General features: G+C 43.8%; 2 protein-coding genes across 2 annotated transcripts in view; one reads left to right on the forward strand and one right to left on the reverse strand.

The window, feature by feature from the left end:
- Positions 1–15350, reverse strand: part of kcnh3 (potassium voltage-gated channel, subfamily H (eag-related), member 3) — a 22844-nt gene extending 7494 nt beyond the window's left edge. The window contains exons 1-6 of the mRNA XM_060039495.1: positions 15332–15350; positions 13692–13826; positions 12216–12355; positions 9860–10118; positions 7634–7791; positions 6442–6643 (exon numbers count right to left, since the gene is read on the reverse strand). Coding sequence (XP_059895478.1) covers positions 6442–6643; positions 7634–7791; positions 9860–10118; positions 12216–12355; positions 13692–13826; positions 15332–15350 — 913 coding nt within the window. The remainder of the gene's footprint in view (positions 1–6441; positions 6644–7633; positions 7792–9859; positions 10119–12215; positions 12356–13691; positions 13827–15331) is intronic.
- Positions 1–15641, forward strand: part of akap11 (A kinase (PRKA) anchor protein 11) — a 178985-nt gene that overhangs the window by 149138 nt on the left and 14206 nt on the right. The window lies entirely within an intron of this gene.

Genomic DNA, 15641 nt, shown 5'->3' on the forward strand with positions numbered 1-15641 from the left:
ATCCCTCAGCGGACCCGATTTGTTATTTCAGAAAGATTGAGTTCATCAGCTTTATCAGAACAGTTTCAGCATTAAACAAATCCAATCATCCATAAGCCCCGTTTTCACAAGCTGCTTCGGATAATGTTACAAACAATGTTGATTTAAAGAATTGCAAGACCTCAGAGTCGGAGAGTCATAAAGTAATAGTAGGCACATCATGGCGATGTTTCATAAAAATGTGCATTCGACACTCCCAATGCTTCCTATTGGCTGAAGGTTAGCGACATATGAGCTTAGCATGTGTCTCAACAATGCTTCCATGAGAGATCCTGTCTGGACGAGATTCTATCACTTGTCAATCAAGATTAAATGTCCACTACCTCCGCAGGGGATTTTCTAGGCCGATACAAAATAAAATATAACCGCAAGTGGTGATTAACGGGGTCCGAGCAAAATTAAAAGTCAAGAACACAAAAATGGAAGATATATAAATATGGCAAATAATTTTGAAGGAAAGATGTTGATGAAGATGTTCCACTCAGTGCAATACTGTGCCTCGGCATTCAGGTGAGCTGCAAAGCAATGGCCGAATGTCAGGTTCAGCATGCTATAATCAGATTTGAACTCTCAACCTAAGGATCACCTGTAGAAGGTGATCCCATTGAGCCACTGATAAACCTGAACTGCAACCTCATTCACATGGTCAAAATGTCTATTGATAATAATAATAATAATAATAATAATAATACAAATAATGGATTGAATTTATATAGCGCTTTTCTAGACACTCAAAGACTCTTTACAGTGAACGGGGAACCTCACTAACCACCACCAGTGTGTAGCCCCCACTGGGGTGATGCACGGCTGCCAATCTGCGCCAGAACGCTCACCACACACCAGCTTGAGGTGGAGAGTGAGGGAATTAATGAGTCAGACATTTATGCAGGAGGGTGATTAGGGGGCCAGATTGATTGAGCCTGGATGGGCCAGGACACCGGGGAAACCCCTACTCTTTGCGATAAAATAGTACAGATCTGAAAATTTGCACTGTTAATGGTATCCACCTAATGATAGCCGTATGGTAGTTATACAATAACAAAATGGTCATTTCGGCAAAATGGGTTGAGACTGTGGACGTTTGGCTTTTCTATGAAATTGTGGGAAATGTAAACATTTTTAGAGCAGAAGACCAGGTTGAAAAAGATGCATCTGATTTTAGAGATTAATATGATGAAAGAATTTTGAGTCCAGGTCAATCTAGTAAGGACAAATAAGGCTAGTTCATAATTTTTTCAAATAGCGCCACCTTTGGGTGTAGTACCACAATTTGGGTTTATGGCTAGTGGGGGGTATTGGTATCCACCTTATAATAATATAATAATAGTAATAAAAATAATAGTCGTTTTTTATACAATAACAAAATGGTCATTTAAGAAAAATGGGCTAACTGCTCCAACTTTATTGGCAAATATTTCTCAAATGGAACTAAATGAAAAAAATTCTGTTTGATGACTGAGGCTTGGTCTAATGATTTTGCGATTTTGGTGAATTTTTGAGTATTTTTGTAGCCTGTGAATCTTTTTTATCATTTTTAGCTTTAATACGAAATTGTGGAAAAAGTAAACATTTTTACAGGGTTTTATAGATGCATCTGATTCTAGAGATTAATATTATTATTATTATTATTATTCATGATTCTTTACAATAGCGCCACCTGCTGGTGCAGTACCACACATTTGGGTTTATGGGTAGTGGGGGTTATTGAAAATTTCAAGAGTTTTCGACTTACGGTATAGGCTCCAGTATGACTTTTACAGAATTTGAGGGAAAAAGAAAACAGTACAGCAACAATAGGGGACCAAGAAGCTTCGCTGCTCGGACCCCTAATTATGATACTAAATGATAATTGTATAATAATGTGTGAAAGGAGAACCGTAGGTGTTTCTAGGAAGGGGTGCTAGAGCAATACTGATGGGCCTGTCAGGGTTCACAAGTCATTGACTTGTGTTCTGATAGGTGTCAGTCCTCTTGGTTTATACTCATATTCAGAAGATATAAGTTAGAGAATTTCATAATGGGACTTTGATAGGCTGAGCAGGGAATCTAAATTTGATGTGTGCTTTGACGACTTCACATTTTCAAATATTTCAAACCCTAAATTATTCATCACCGTTTACAACTCCATACAACTCTCCTTATTCATCACTGAACATGGAGCGTCATGGAACTCCTACAAACGATTTTCCGCCTCTGATCAGCATATGAAAAGAAAACATTTACAGACTTCAAGATAACACAGCCATGAGGTTCTTGTGACAACTATCAGTTCATTGTTCCCTAATCACATGGGTAATTATACCATGTGGCAGAAATAGTGTTCAGCTTACAGGAACATGTAGACATTAGCCTTCCTGATAGGTTGTAGCGACGAGGCGTACGTGTGTGGCACACACGTGCGCATCAGCGATACCAACAAATACCTTTTGCCTTTTCCTTTTTTTGGGTCGTCATTTCGACAACACAGGTATTGAGTTAAACACACAAAAGGAAAATAAAATATATATTTTTATTCCAACCCACCATTTGCAAACCCATTTGTGTCAGCTGACACAAAGGTAAACAGCCCATTTAGTGGTTAACGATTCGTTGGCACCATCGCAGGCGTCGTTGTGTTTATCCAACGCAGTGAGCCGAACAGGTAAACAGATCGACAAACGTTAGACTGTAGTGCTAGCCAGCAGCGTCAAGAATGTCAGCACTCTATGGCCCTTGTGTTTATACACAAGTGTTTTTGAATCAAATTGCATATTGAAGGCCGCCGTCTAAACAGGCGGGAAAACTTGTACGAGAGAAGTGTCTCACACCTACCACAGGCTCAAGGATTTTCGCATGAAAGGAGAACAACAACAAATACACAATCAATTATACGTTTTTTAACTGAGAAATTGACAAAGGGCCGACCGAAGAGTAAATTAAACCGAAAGCCCTCAGTCTGAAGAGGCTCCATCTCTCTCGCATTCTCACCTCTTGTCTTCAACGAGCTGGGATGCTCGAAATTCCTCCCTCCCCCTCGTCATAATGTACCCACTCCAGGTGATCTCTAATCACGACTGAACGCCTGGAACGGGATGCTTCTAATGTACGTTATCGGGGAGGGAAAGGTAGGAATTTGGAGCTGCGGTGCTCGAAATTCCCTACTACTTTAATATTTGATCACATTTTAAGAATGTGAAAATTGCTTTTAAAAAAAACGAGAGCAATTCTTCAAAAATGGAGGATAATGATTTTTGCATATTAAACACGCAGTGCATCAACATGAGTTCACATCAAGGACAGCATGTTTCTGAGTGCATGAATTTGAGTCTCCCTCAAGTGCTCTCCGTGGTTCTGAAATGTATTTGTCCATGGTCCTGATCTCCTCTCAGCTCCTGTCCTCTCCTCGCCTCATCTGTCCTCCCTGTCCTCTCCTCTTCCCTCCCATCCCATCCCCTCCTCTTCTGTCCTCTCCCCTCCTCTCATGTCATTTCCTCTCCTCTCCTTTCCTCTCCTCTCCTTCATTTCCTTTCCTCTCCTGTCCTCTCCTTTCCTCTTCTTTCCTTTCCTTTCCTTTCCTTTCCTTTCCTCTCATCTCCTCTCCTTTCCTCTCCTCTTCAATTCCCTCCTCTCCATCTCTCCTCTCCTCATCGCTCTTCATCTCTCCTCTCCTCATCTCTCCTTTTCTCTTCTCTCCTCTCCCCTCCTCTCCTGTCATATCTTCTCTCCTTTCCTCCACTCTCTTCTCATCTCCCCTCTCCTCTCCCCTACCCTCCTCTCTCCATCTCTCCTCTCCAAACACACTTTATAACCAAGATTGAGCACCTGGCCATGACTTTATTGTCAGGTGAGTCCATGCTCTCTTTAAGAGGTGACTTTAAAAGACGTCTGTCGTTCTCATGCTCCTGCTGACCACTTGGGTCAGATACTTTACGATGAAATGCAGTTACTTTGTTTCCTTCCTGTTCAACGACCCATCTGGTCTGTTTGGCTGATGTTTTAGGAATAATGTTGATCTGTCCTCTCTTTAATGTTCTTATTTTTCATCATACTTCTATTTTGTTTCTCTTCTATAGTGTCAGTTAACTTACTTACAAAAGGTAATACATTACATATACCTTATTACTTAAATTTAAATTAATATGTTACGTATTACTCAATACTATCGCATTACTTTTAGCTATATACAGTTAACAGACAGGTACACACATAAAGCCTTATTGTCTATGGTTACCCCAAACACTCTCTGTCACATCCTCTGTATTCCAAACGTTGATGGTAGTAAATCATCATGTTTTCTTTTAACACTAGGTCGATTTTCCCTTGGAGAAGAGGGCAGGTGCTGGCTGCTGTATGTTTGTGTGCCCCACCAGGGGTTAAGGGGACAGACAGAGCTCCGCCAAGCCTTGAATTATTAATAGAGCTGCAGATAAAAGTCTTGTGTCCAGTAGCAACCAAAAGGACACGCCTCCTAACACATGTGCAAGTGTGCACACACACACAGGCGCACATACACACAGACACGTGCACACACACACACACACACACACACACACACACACACACACACACACACACACACACACACACACACACACACACACACACACACACACACACACACACTCAGGTACAGTCCTGCCTTGCACAGGTGCACACACACACACACACACACACACACACACACACACACACACACACACACACACACACACACACACACACACACACACACACACACAAAGAAGTCTGTCAGGCCTGAAACGGTTACATTCATGTTGTTCCCAAACATTTATCGCGAGGCAGAGTCAGGGTCACTGGGAAGGGGGGTGAAAAGACCGGATGAAACTGTCTGTTGCCTGAGTGAACGGTGACGGGATTGGACAGTGACACATATTGGCCAGACTGTCACTGCAACTTTATTGGTTGGTAGTTTGCTGAGACAGCAACGTACCAGAAGTCTAGCATGGGATCCATCAATACCGAGAGAATCACAGTAGAGAGAGATTGAGGGAGACAGTGAAAGAGATAAAAAATACACACAGAGAGAGAGAGAGAGTGAGAGAGAGAGAGAGAGAGAGAGAGAGAGAGAGAGAGAGAGAGAGAGAGAGAGAGAGAGAGAGAGAGAGAGAGAGAGAGAGAGAGAGAGAATGTATGAGTCAGGAAGAACAGGATGTGAGATAATAAGAATGAATGCCGTGTGACATGAAGGACCTATTCATTCCCTTTAATGAGGGCAGAAAGCCAAAGTCGCCCAAGCATGACAAGAATGCCTGGACTTGTCTAGATCTCATCTGTGCTCTAAAAAGAGGAATAAGTGTTCAGCTATGTGTTCTACCTGACAGATACCTATGTAGATATTTGTCCTTAGTTTCAGACTACTGAAATTTGCAAAAATGAAGTCCCCTCACTTGTTGTTGTTGTGTGTGTGTGTACTTTATTGTGTGTACTCGCCCGATTCTATCATACTTTGTAATTGTGTGCGTGCGGGCAGGGTGGCCTTGGACATCTCACAGGGTGGCTCATGCGAGAAAGGATAAACACATCACGTCTAGCCGTACTACAGAGGAAAGGATTTAAAGGCACATTTGTTCCCTGGGACATTGCCGGCGTCTGTTAATTTGCATGTTTGTGAGCTTTAAGCCCCACACCCTCTCGGTTACATTTTTCGAGAAAGAGAAGTGACAGAATATATATTATATATATATATATGCTCAACCATATCACATGTTATTAAAAACATCAGTTAGCGAGGAGCTTCATCACACAGAGAGCTGTCTGTGATGCTAAGCTGACACTGTAAACAAACAGCTGAGACAGTGTTGATTTGAAACCTTAACAGGCACTTTGTCTAAGAACATTGGTGTCCTGACAGGCTGTTTAATCTTGTCTTCCCACCGGCTATGGGAAAGGTTTACTAGTGCTGGCCCGGGTTTGGCTTCTGCTTTAGCCAATAACCTGCTTACAGAACCCTGCCCCCCCAAGCGACACGATTGGTCAACATACACATGAAGCCAAACAAGGCAAAACACCAGTCGGACATGAGCTCGTCTTGCATTTGTGACACTAATTACACATTACACTTGTAATTTATAATTTATATTGTTTACACCGTCGGTTTTGTTTTCCCTGTTTGCTGTTGTTTCTTCTGTTTGTCTTGTCCTTACTTTAGCATTTAGTCTAGCATATAGGCTACCTTAGCGTCTTTTTGTTTGAATTAGTACTTTACTAACTCTACTGTATTTTTATTGTAGTGTATTGTATTTTTATCCTGTGTTTGTCCACTGCTAACGGGCTGTTGCAACAAACAAATTTATCCTGCAGGGGATTAATAACTGTTTATCTAATCTAACTACCGAATCTTAAATAGCAACGTACGCGTGTGAGCGTGCTAGCGTTAGCATGCTAGCGTTAGCAGCTACTCACCGATATCCCAGGACGTGGAGCCGTCGATCTCTCTGCGGCCGATGAAGTACCAGACGCAGGCCATCCAGTGGGCCAGCAGGGCGAACATGGACATGAGCAGGGTGAGCACCACAGCGCTGTACTGCGAGTAGCGCTCCAGCTTCTGCAGCAGCCTCAGCAGCCGCAGCAGCCTCACCGTCTTCAGCAGGTGAACGCCAAAGTACTGTCGATGGTGGTGGTGGGGGGAGAGGGGAGAGGGGGTGGTAGGGTGCGACAGGTTGACACACAACCCAATACCTCCTTAATAACTTGTTGAAAACCGTTTTGGATCGGAACACTGATAACATTTTTTTCTTTTAAGATTATAGTCTTTAATTTAATAGCAGGGTGTCTATAGCGACAGGCCGCATAATTATGCCGCATAATTACCCCTGTATTTTTATCTTACTTTTACTTTGTTAAATCTTATCTCACGCACTGCACTTATTTCATTACAGCAATGCAAAGTTTGGGGTGTGTTAGAAAGGTCTGAGAAAAGCCTCGATCTCAGTAGTCGTGTATCCAAGAAAAAAAAAGTTAGTAAAAAGTGTGCGATGTTTACTGTGGTTCTTAATGGTGTGCTTCAAAATGTTATTGCCCCTCAAAGGCACAAAGCGCTTCACACCCGTTCTAGAGATATGAAAACCCTCCCGAGGGCATGCGTGTGTACTCTGTGTTGTGAATACATTTGAAGTGCTGCGTGTTTGGCAACACCAATATTAATCAGTGGTGTCTCCCACAACAGCTGGTTTAAGGAGTGCTGGCTCCTTGCCGCCTGTTTGGCTGATGTGCAAACTAACCGAACCAGTGCAATGCCGATGCGATCATGCAGCCATATTTCCCCCCTTTGTGAGCTTGGCTCTCTGCCAGCTGTCTATTAGTGAGGACATTGAATGTGTGCTGTTGAGCATCTCATCAAAGGAAGAAAATATGAAAGGCTTTTCTTCTTATTGCGTTTTTTAACCAATAGAACGCATTAATGTGTCGTGGAGACGATTCGTTTTTGCAGTTATGTTTCCGAACTCAACACACACACACACACACACACACACACACACACACACACACACACACACACACACACACACACACACACACACACACACACACACAAACACACACACTGTCCATCCCCAGGAGAGGCCTAATGGCATGTAGGAGGTGGCTGACTCACCACACTGACGTTGAAGGCGTAGAGAAGGTCAAAGGGCAGGGCAGCGATGAGGTCAACAAAGAGCCAGGTGGTGACGTAGTGGACGCAGATGGAGCGGGCGTCGTACACCACCTGGCCCGACGTGCTGACAAAGGTGGTCCGGAAGTTCAGCAGGATGTCTGTAAGAGTGACCGCACCACACACACATTGATGTTGAAATTCACTCCTGTTGATGACTTGAGCAAAGATGAAGTTATTAACACGTTTCGAGTTTCGTGGTTCATTTGACCGCTTCTAATGAGCATGTGTATTTATTTAATATTTGGATTTTTTTCATGCCATAAAATGCTTCACAGGCCATTAAATTATGATCAAAATAATACCGGTAGGAAAGAGAGAAAGACCGACAGACAGACGGACAGAGACAGATAGAAGGAAAAGAAGAAACAAAGAAAGAAGGTCAAAAGAAAGAAAGATAAAAATTAAAAAATTAAAAAATTAAGAAAAGCTGAACTGATAACTAAATTGTTGCTTGGTGGTGTATGGGCCCCTTGTCTCCCTTGTCTTTATACTCTTAGTATCCATGGATTCTGTACTTTGTGTGCAAAATACCCATTTATGATGGATGTAGCCAAATAATTAATGTCTGCTACATTGTCATAATAAGCCACGAGAAGAAAGTAATGAAAGGATTGGAATGCCCAAAGATATTTTACACGGAAATTGTAATCTCGTTACTCTCACACTGTACATGAACCAATAGGATAGGAGACGTGGCATTCATCGACATCGGCATTCATCATTAATACAAAATGGATTGATCAATAATTTAAACCATTTCAGGATAAAAACGGAGTGGAAGTTAGGGATGGCTACTCATTGTTGTGGACAATCGGGGTGTGTTTCTGAACAGATGGGACCAGTCAGCTAAATGGGCGATCGACTGACAAGATTCAGCTGTTTAACTGCCCAGAGGATTAGCATGAGACAGGGGTGGAGTTTGTCATGTAATTCGATTGCCAGGCTTATTGACATCTTCAGTGCAAGGTCGTTAAGGGTTCCCGTCCACTGTGCAGCCCTTGCAGAACCACCCTACAGACACCCAGACTACCAAATGTTTGCTGGGAAATAAGTGAACAGTGATAAGTAATGTTTTATTGAGGATGGCTCATGTCCCTTGCTCCATGTGTTTGCGCCATTACAGATAATATTATGCAACAGCCACCTTTACGACGTGTCTGAGTCTAATGTGGGTTTGTGATGTGTTTACTGCCTTGCCGTTGGCATTAGTGGTGGCTAATTAGGCAAGTGAGACATCTTTGCATTGTTTCAAATTATTTTTCATTTGTTGGATGGTCCTGCCTCGCAGCACCTGATAGCACCTGAGAACGCACAAGTTTAACATCGTCTTTCTTACGAATTCACCTTAACAGGTTGTTTATCAGGGCCTTGGGTGAGTGACAAGGTATGGAATCATTCAAATACAATTGAGAGTGGATCAATGGAATCCAGCCCTTTTTAGATTAAAACAATTGGATCGGCCAAAGCAGACATTTCCTAAGCCCACAGAATAGACCAACGGTGCATAAGATGAATACAACCGCATGCCAGGTATTGTTCGCTTCTCTCTCAGTTCCCCGGCCCAACCGTTGTGGATCTAGATCACAGACCAATATTACACAGTTGGGGTGTGATGACGAAACCATTCAAGAGGAGTGTTCCTCTTTAAATAAAAATTCTATATAGGCCTTTGCTATTTGAATGTATCAAATATATATTTGTTCAATATTACATTTGAACACATTGAAAAGAGTAGCAAATGCATGAAGAAATTAATATTTTGAAAGATGTTATAGCCCCCCCCCCCTCCCCCCACACACACACACACACACACACACACACACACACACACGCACACGCACACGCACACACACACACACACACACACACACCATCTAAAAAGGGAAGCCCCGCTCACATAAAAATGAAACTGCTTTCAAGTCAAGTCTCCAAAATACAACAGTATCTCTCCAAAAAGAATAGGTATAGGGAAGCATTATGTGTGTGTGTGTGTGTGTGTGTGTGTGTGTGTGTGTGTGTGTGTGTGTGTGTGTGTGTGTGTGTGTGTGTGTGTGTCGGTGTGTGTGTGTGTGTGTGTGTGTGTGTGTCGGTGTGTGTGTGTGTGTGTGTGTGTGTGTGTGTGTGTGTGTGTGTGTGTGTGTGTGGGTGTGGGTTGTGCTCTCGTACCGAGCATGAAGAGGATCTCCACCAGGATGTCGCTGACACTGGGAGGGCTCCGCGAGCCGCCCCCGCTGCCCTCGTCCCGCCCCCCCACCACGGTGAAGCACACGTTATAGGGCACGGTCACCGCCACGTAGAAGGTGGCCAGCAGGATCAGCCAATCCCAGCCGGCTTTGAAGGTGCCGTAGTGGAGCAGGATGAAGCGGGACTTCTGGATGGCGGCGACCTTGTACTCTGGGATGGGCGGCTTGTCGCCAAACATGTTCTGGATCCGGACAAAAGGGAATTGGAATTTCACCCACAACACGCGATGTGTGAAGTGTGTATTCTCTACCTCTCTCTCTCTCTCTCGCCTGCTCTCTCTCTCTTCTTTGGCTTCACCTTGTGTCTTCACTCCCTCTCCACTCACTCTTCTCTCCCTTCCTGTCTTTCTCTCACACAGACCTGCGTTTCCTCACTGGATTTCTTTATTTGTTGTGAAGTCCTTTTTGCTGACAGGGGACAATGACAATACAACCACACACACACACACACACACACACACACACACACACACACACACACACACACACACACACACACACACACACACACACACACTCACAAACAAAAACACACACACACACACACATACATCCACATCAGATGCACACAAACGTACATACACTTACAAACAAACACAACACACACACTCACACACACACACACACACACACACACACACACACACACACACTCACTAACACACACATACACTCACACACACACACACAAACCCAAACACACACACACACACAAATCCCCGTCAGATAAACATAAACGTAAACACATAGACGCCCACACACAACACACACACACACAATAAGACATTACATAATCTAGTATCAATGCATTGCAGTGAGAGACAATTATCTAAACAACAGGGACACAGGGAATACAGCATTTTCCAGGAGCTGAGCTTATGGCGCTGTTATGGTTTCAGTAATCTTGGACCCAGCAGTCCTAGAATGTTAAAGCAACACTTTATGGGGGATGTTGACGACAACTAACTTGTCTGCTTTTATTATTTATTATTCATAAATAGTCTGAAGTCTTATTTGTGAGATGAGTGTTAGAGTGAATGCTGCTGCTGACCTTAATATCAGAGACAGCAAGTTATTCTGCTAAGCTTCTACTGCAACACGATAATATCGATCATTGTATCCAAGCTTATCGTGACACTATTGAATTTTTCTCACGGTTGATGCTGTCCTTGCGACAATGTCTGACATTTGGCCTGTCAGCCTCTTTGCGTGTATTTGTGTGTGCATGTATGCACTGCACTCGAGTTGAGGGGGGATTAGGGGGGATGGCATCCCCCTTTGGAATTAAAATGATAACAATTCTGAAACAGCCACCCCCCCTTCCCATCCCCTGTTATTGTATCAATTAATGTGGAAATATTACCGCTATTTCATTATAGTGGTTTCCTTTTTCAATTCGGCGCAACGTTACTTTTCCCAGGGACAGATTTGACAGCAACACTACATTCTCGGGCAGTATGCTATTGCGCAAGCACACAGGCACGCTTGCTGCGCGCCTGCGTTCTTGCGCAATAGTGCCTTCACGAGCCTATCATTCCACACCGTACGAGACAGACACAGCGTAAAGCTGTCTCTGCATCTCAGACATCGCTTCCGCAGGCAACTCTGTCCACTTTTCTCCCTTTCATTCCAACCAGTGAGCAACGCTAGTCTCCCTTCTCTGCCGAATACATTTTTGAAAAAAAAGAATAAGAATCCGTTTTTAAAATCCTTTAAAGTGATGCATGGCTCCGAACCGTGTGATGCGTCCGATCAGCTGCGTTTTTGGGGATAAAATAAGAGCGATGACAGTAGTCATCGCTCTTATTTTATCCCAAAAAATATATAATAATACATTATTATATACACACCGTTGGTCTCCCACTATATGCGCTGTCATCAGCACAAATGATCTGCCCCTAAAAGTTAAAATCCACCATCCCCCCTGGCCTTTTTTTACAACTCGACCGCTATATCTGCTTTGTCCTTGTGGATCATTGTGTGTGTGTGTATGTGTTTGTGTGCCACTTAGGTCGTGCAGCACCAAAGTGGGTGCGAGACACTGGTAGTGGATAAGGTGTCATAACCCTCTCCCTATACACACACACAAGCACACGCACACACACACACACACACACACACACACACACACACACACACACACACACACACACACACACACACACACACACACACACACACATGCAGACACACTCACCATGTAAAGCATTTGGTACCCTGAGAAGCGCTGGATAAATTCAATGAATAATTCTCATGGAGTGCGGGAAGGAGTCACTCACGTTGTTGAGCTTCAGCTTGCTCTTGTCTTGTTTCTGCAGGTGTCCGGACAGGTGGTAGAGCACCGCGCGGCTGCGCCGCCGGTTAGCATTGAACCCCGGGGGCCGTGTCACCTGGTGCACCTTCAGGCCCGTCTCCTCGTCTGGTGTGGTGGGGTCAGACGTAGGGGTGGTGGCATTAGGGTGGGCTAGGTGCGGCGTGGCTGGGGGCTATCCTGGACCTTAATGTCATTCACGCACAGCAAAGCTCTTTATACGTGGGTTCACTTGGGTTTGGAAGAAGGCTCTGTCACTTGGTTCTGTCATTGTTTTGGTAAAGCTTTTTAAATATGGGCATGAAATTGATGCACAGCTCTTTTTTTTTTAAGGAAAATCATAATGTCTGGATTTAGTATGATTAAAGGATCAGTAGGCAATGATAATTGAGTCAAGCTTAGGAATGAACTCATAACGTTAGCAGCTATCTGTAAAACCAATGTTCTGCAGAAAACTCAGAGTATAGTACTTATAGAAATCTGTAGAGTGCTTATGGCTGTTCTGTCACAAATAGATTCCTGTTGGTTGCGACCGGGGCCCAGGATAAGGTGTGGCTGTGTAACCAAAGCATAAAGAGCAACAACAGAAAAGCCTAAATATCTAAACATCCCATAATGATTGGTATGAAATGGCTGAACCATAAACACCATCACCCATTCATCGCTCCTCCTGGCAAAGGATTAAGGGAAACCACGGATTATTAACCCGCCCCCACACAGACAAAGAAAAATAATCTTTCTTGTTGTTCTCTTTCCAGTTTACAATTGCCATTAGCGGTGCGGTCCCTGACGGTATGACAGCATTTCCTCCTCGCTGTATACCCACCCTTCTAACTGAATTGGCTTTCATTCTCGCTCAAGAAATTACATTTGTTCAGCACATCCAGGATTGATTTCAAATGGTTGTGTATACGGGAACACAAGACCCCCATATCCCGCAGACCCTCTTGTCCTTTATCTATCTGAATTAAATTGGATGCCAGAAATCAGCGTGGGAACGATGGAGAAATGCTGGAAAATACATTGTTGGCAATATATTCAACTCTACTCTCTTGCTCTCACTCTCTCTCTCTCCTTAATCCCCCTCTATCTCTCTTCTTTGGTGTCTACTCTACGTCGGCATTTCTGCATTCACTCACTCTTCCTCACTCACTCCTCCTGTCACCATTTTCTCATTTATGACAGAAAAAAGTAAGAATTTCTTCCATGAATGCTACTTTTTCTAGGCACAGATATAACTTAATTTGCTGGACCTAGATTGCAAGGTACTACTTGACATTCCTTTCATCGTATGGTAGACGTAATCCAGAGAACCTTCACCATACTGTAACTCAATACATTTACAGCATGGCTGGCCCTAGTGAGAATCCAACCATATCAAAACGTAGGTCCACCATACTGAGCTCTAGTCTGGACTGGGGGGTGTTTGGTTTGTGGTACTGACCTGTTTCACCCCCCAGCTCAGGGTCCTGGTCCTTCTTGTTTTCGGTGATGTCCTTGTGGGACACCAGGAACAGCACCACCTCCCCCTTCTCATTCTTGATGGGCACAATGTCAAGAAGGCACCAGAACTGGGTACCTAGGGGGGGGGGGGGGGGGGGGGGCACGCGCGTGCACACACACACACACACACACACACACACACACACACACACACACACACACACACACACACACACACACACACACACACACACACACACACACACACACACACACACACAGACACAGACACTCTTTAGCAACACTATTTTTACCTCTGCCATTGCCACTGTAGAAGTAATGGAAATAGCTCATAAGCAATCACTGCAGACTGCAGGAGTCAATTTGCTAAAGCCTCTTTGAGAAGACTGTGTTTTAAAATTATAGGGAATCACAGGAAGTGCATTTGGTACAATTGAAAAATGCTATGAAAGGCCTCACCACATAAAGCTATTTTTAGGTTGATTTGAGTAGCGGTTTGTTCTAACCGGGTATGAAGGTTAAATAATACATTAAAAAAATAAGAATATGTATAAGAAACCGCAGATGGAGATCTCGTATATTGCAGTGAGTATTGTTAGTACTTTTAATGGAGAAAACTTGTAACTAGAAGAAGATTGTGTGTGTGTGTGTGTGTGTGTGTGTGTGTGTGTGTGTGTGTGTGTGTGTGTGTGTGTATGTGTGTGTGTGTGTGTGTGTGTGTGTGTGTGTGTGTGTGTGTGTGTGTGTGTGTGTGTGTGTGCATGTGAGTATGCTGTGTATCTGAGTGTTAGGTGTCTGTGTGTCTCATGCATTGACTATCTCTCCATCACTGTCCGTCACTCTTTCCCTGTAAATCTCTGACAAATGCACAAACACACATGGACACGTGGACATATGGACACACCGACATGACACACACACACAAAGAAACACACAGGGAGACAAGTTACAGATACAGACAGGAACAACAGTCTATGATATATATGATATATATATATATGACAGATGTGTCTGATATACTGAACCCTCTGTGCTCAGAGAGAGTGTGTGCAGAATGTTAACAGGATCATCAGGCGCAGGTCAGCCGCTTCACCTTCAATCGAACAGTTTGTTCTGTGATGAAAAAAACCCATATTTCATTCACAGGGTCTTTGGCTTCTGTTGAAGGAGGGGAAGGGGTTCATATGTCGGGCTGCATGGGGAAGTAGCACCGCACACACACACACACACACACACACACACACACACACACACACACACACACACACACACACACACACACACACACACACACACACACACACACACACACACACACACACACACACACACACACACTCACGGGGGAAATCAGTGAAAGACACCCGTTGGGAGTCCTCATCAATCCTTCTGATCTGAAAATATTTTACGACAATTTGTTCCTGTTCCTATAGCAGATCCTGTGACTGACAGCTCCTATTTATGCTTGTCTTTAGTGGCGACGGGACACAATTAGGAAGGTTGTATGTGCCTGCTGTGCCTGCCTTAGCATGTGTGTGTGTGTGTATGATATAGGAGTAAGCCAGGAGGGAACCTAGTTGAGCACTGCTGGGTGAATCAATAACAGCCAAATTGCAGTACCTTCCCAGGAGTTAGACATTAAAGCACTAACGTGAACACACACACACACACACACACACACACACACACACACACACACACACACACACACACACACACACACACACACACACACACACACACACACACACACACACACTATGACTACTCTGAGTCTAAATGCTCAATGTGTTGTAAAAGGGAAAGACCTGAAGAGGCAAACACTACAGGAAATGGATAGACCTCAAACGGGACCAGTCCAAGGTCATGTGTAGTGATTCTTTGGTTCTCTGAACTGAAGAAGAGGGAAAAGAATAGCAGGAGCGTGTGT

This window comes from Gadus macrocephalus, chromosome 20 (assembly GCF_031168955.1).
Source record: "Gadus macrocephalus chromosome 20, ASM3116895v1".
NCBI classification, from domain to species: domain Eukaryota; kingdom Metazoa; phylum Chordata; class Actinopteri; order Gadiformes; family Gadidae; genus Gadus; species Gadus macrocephalus.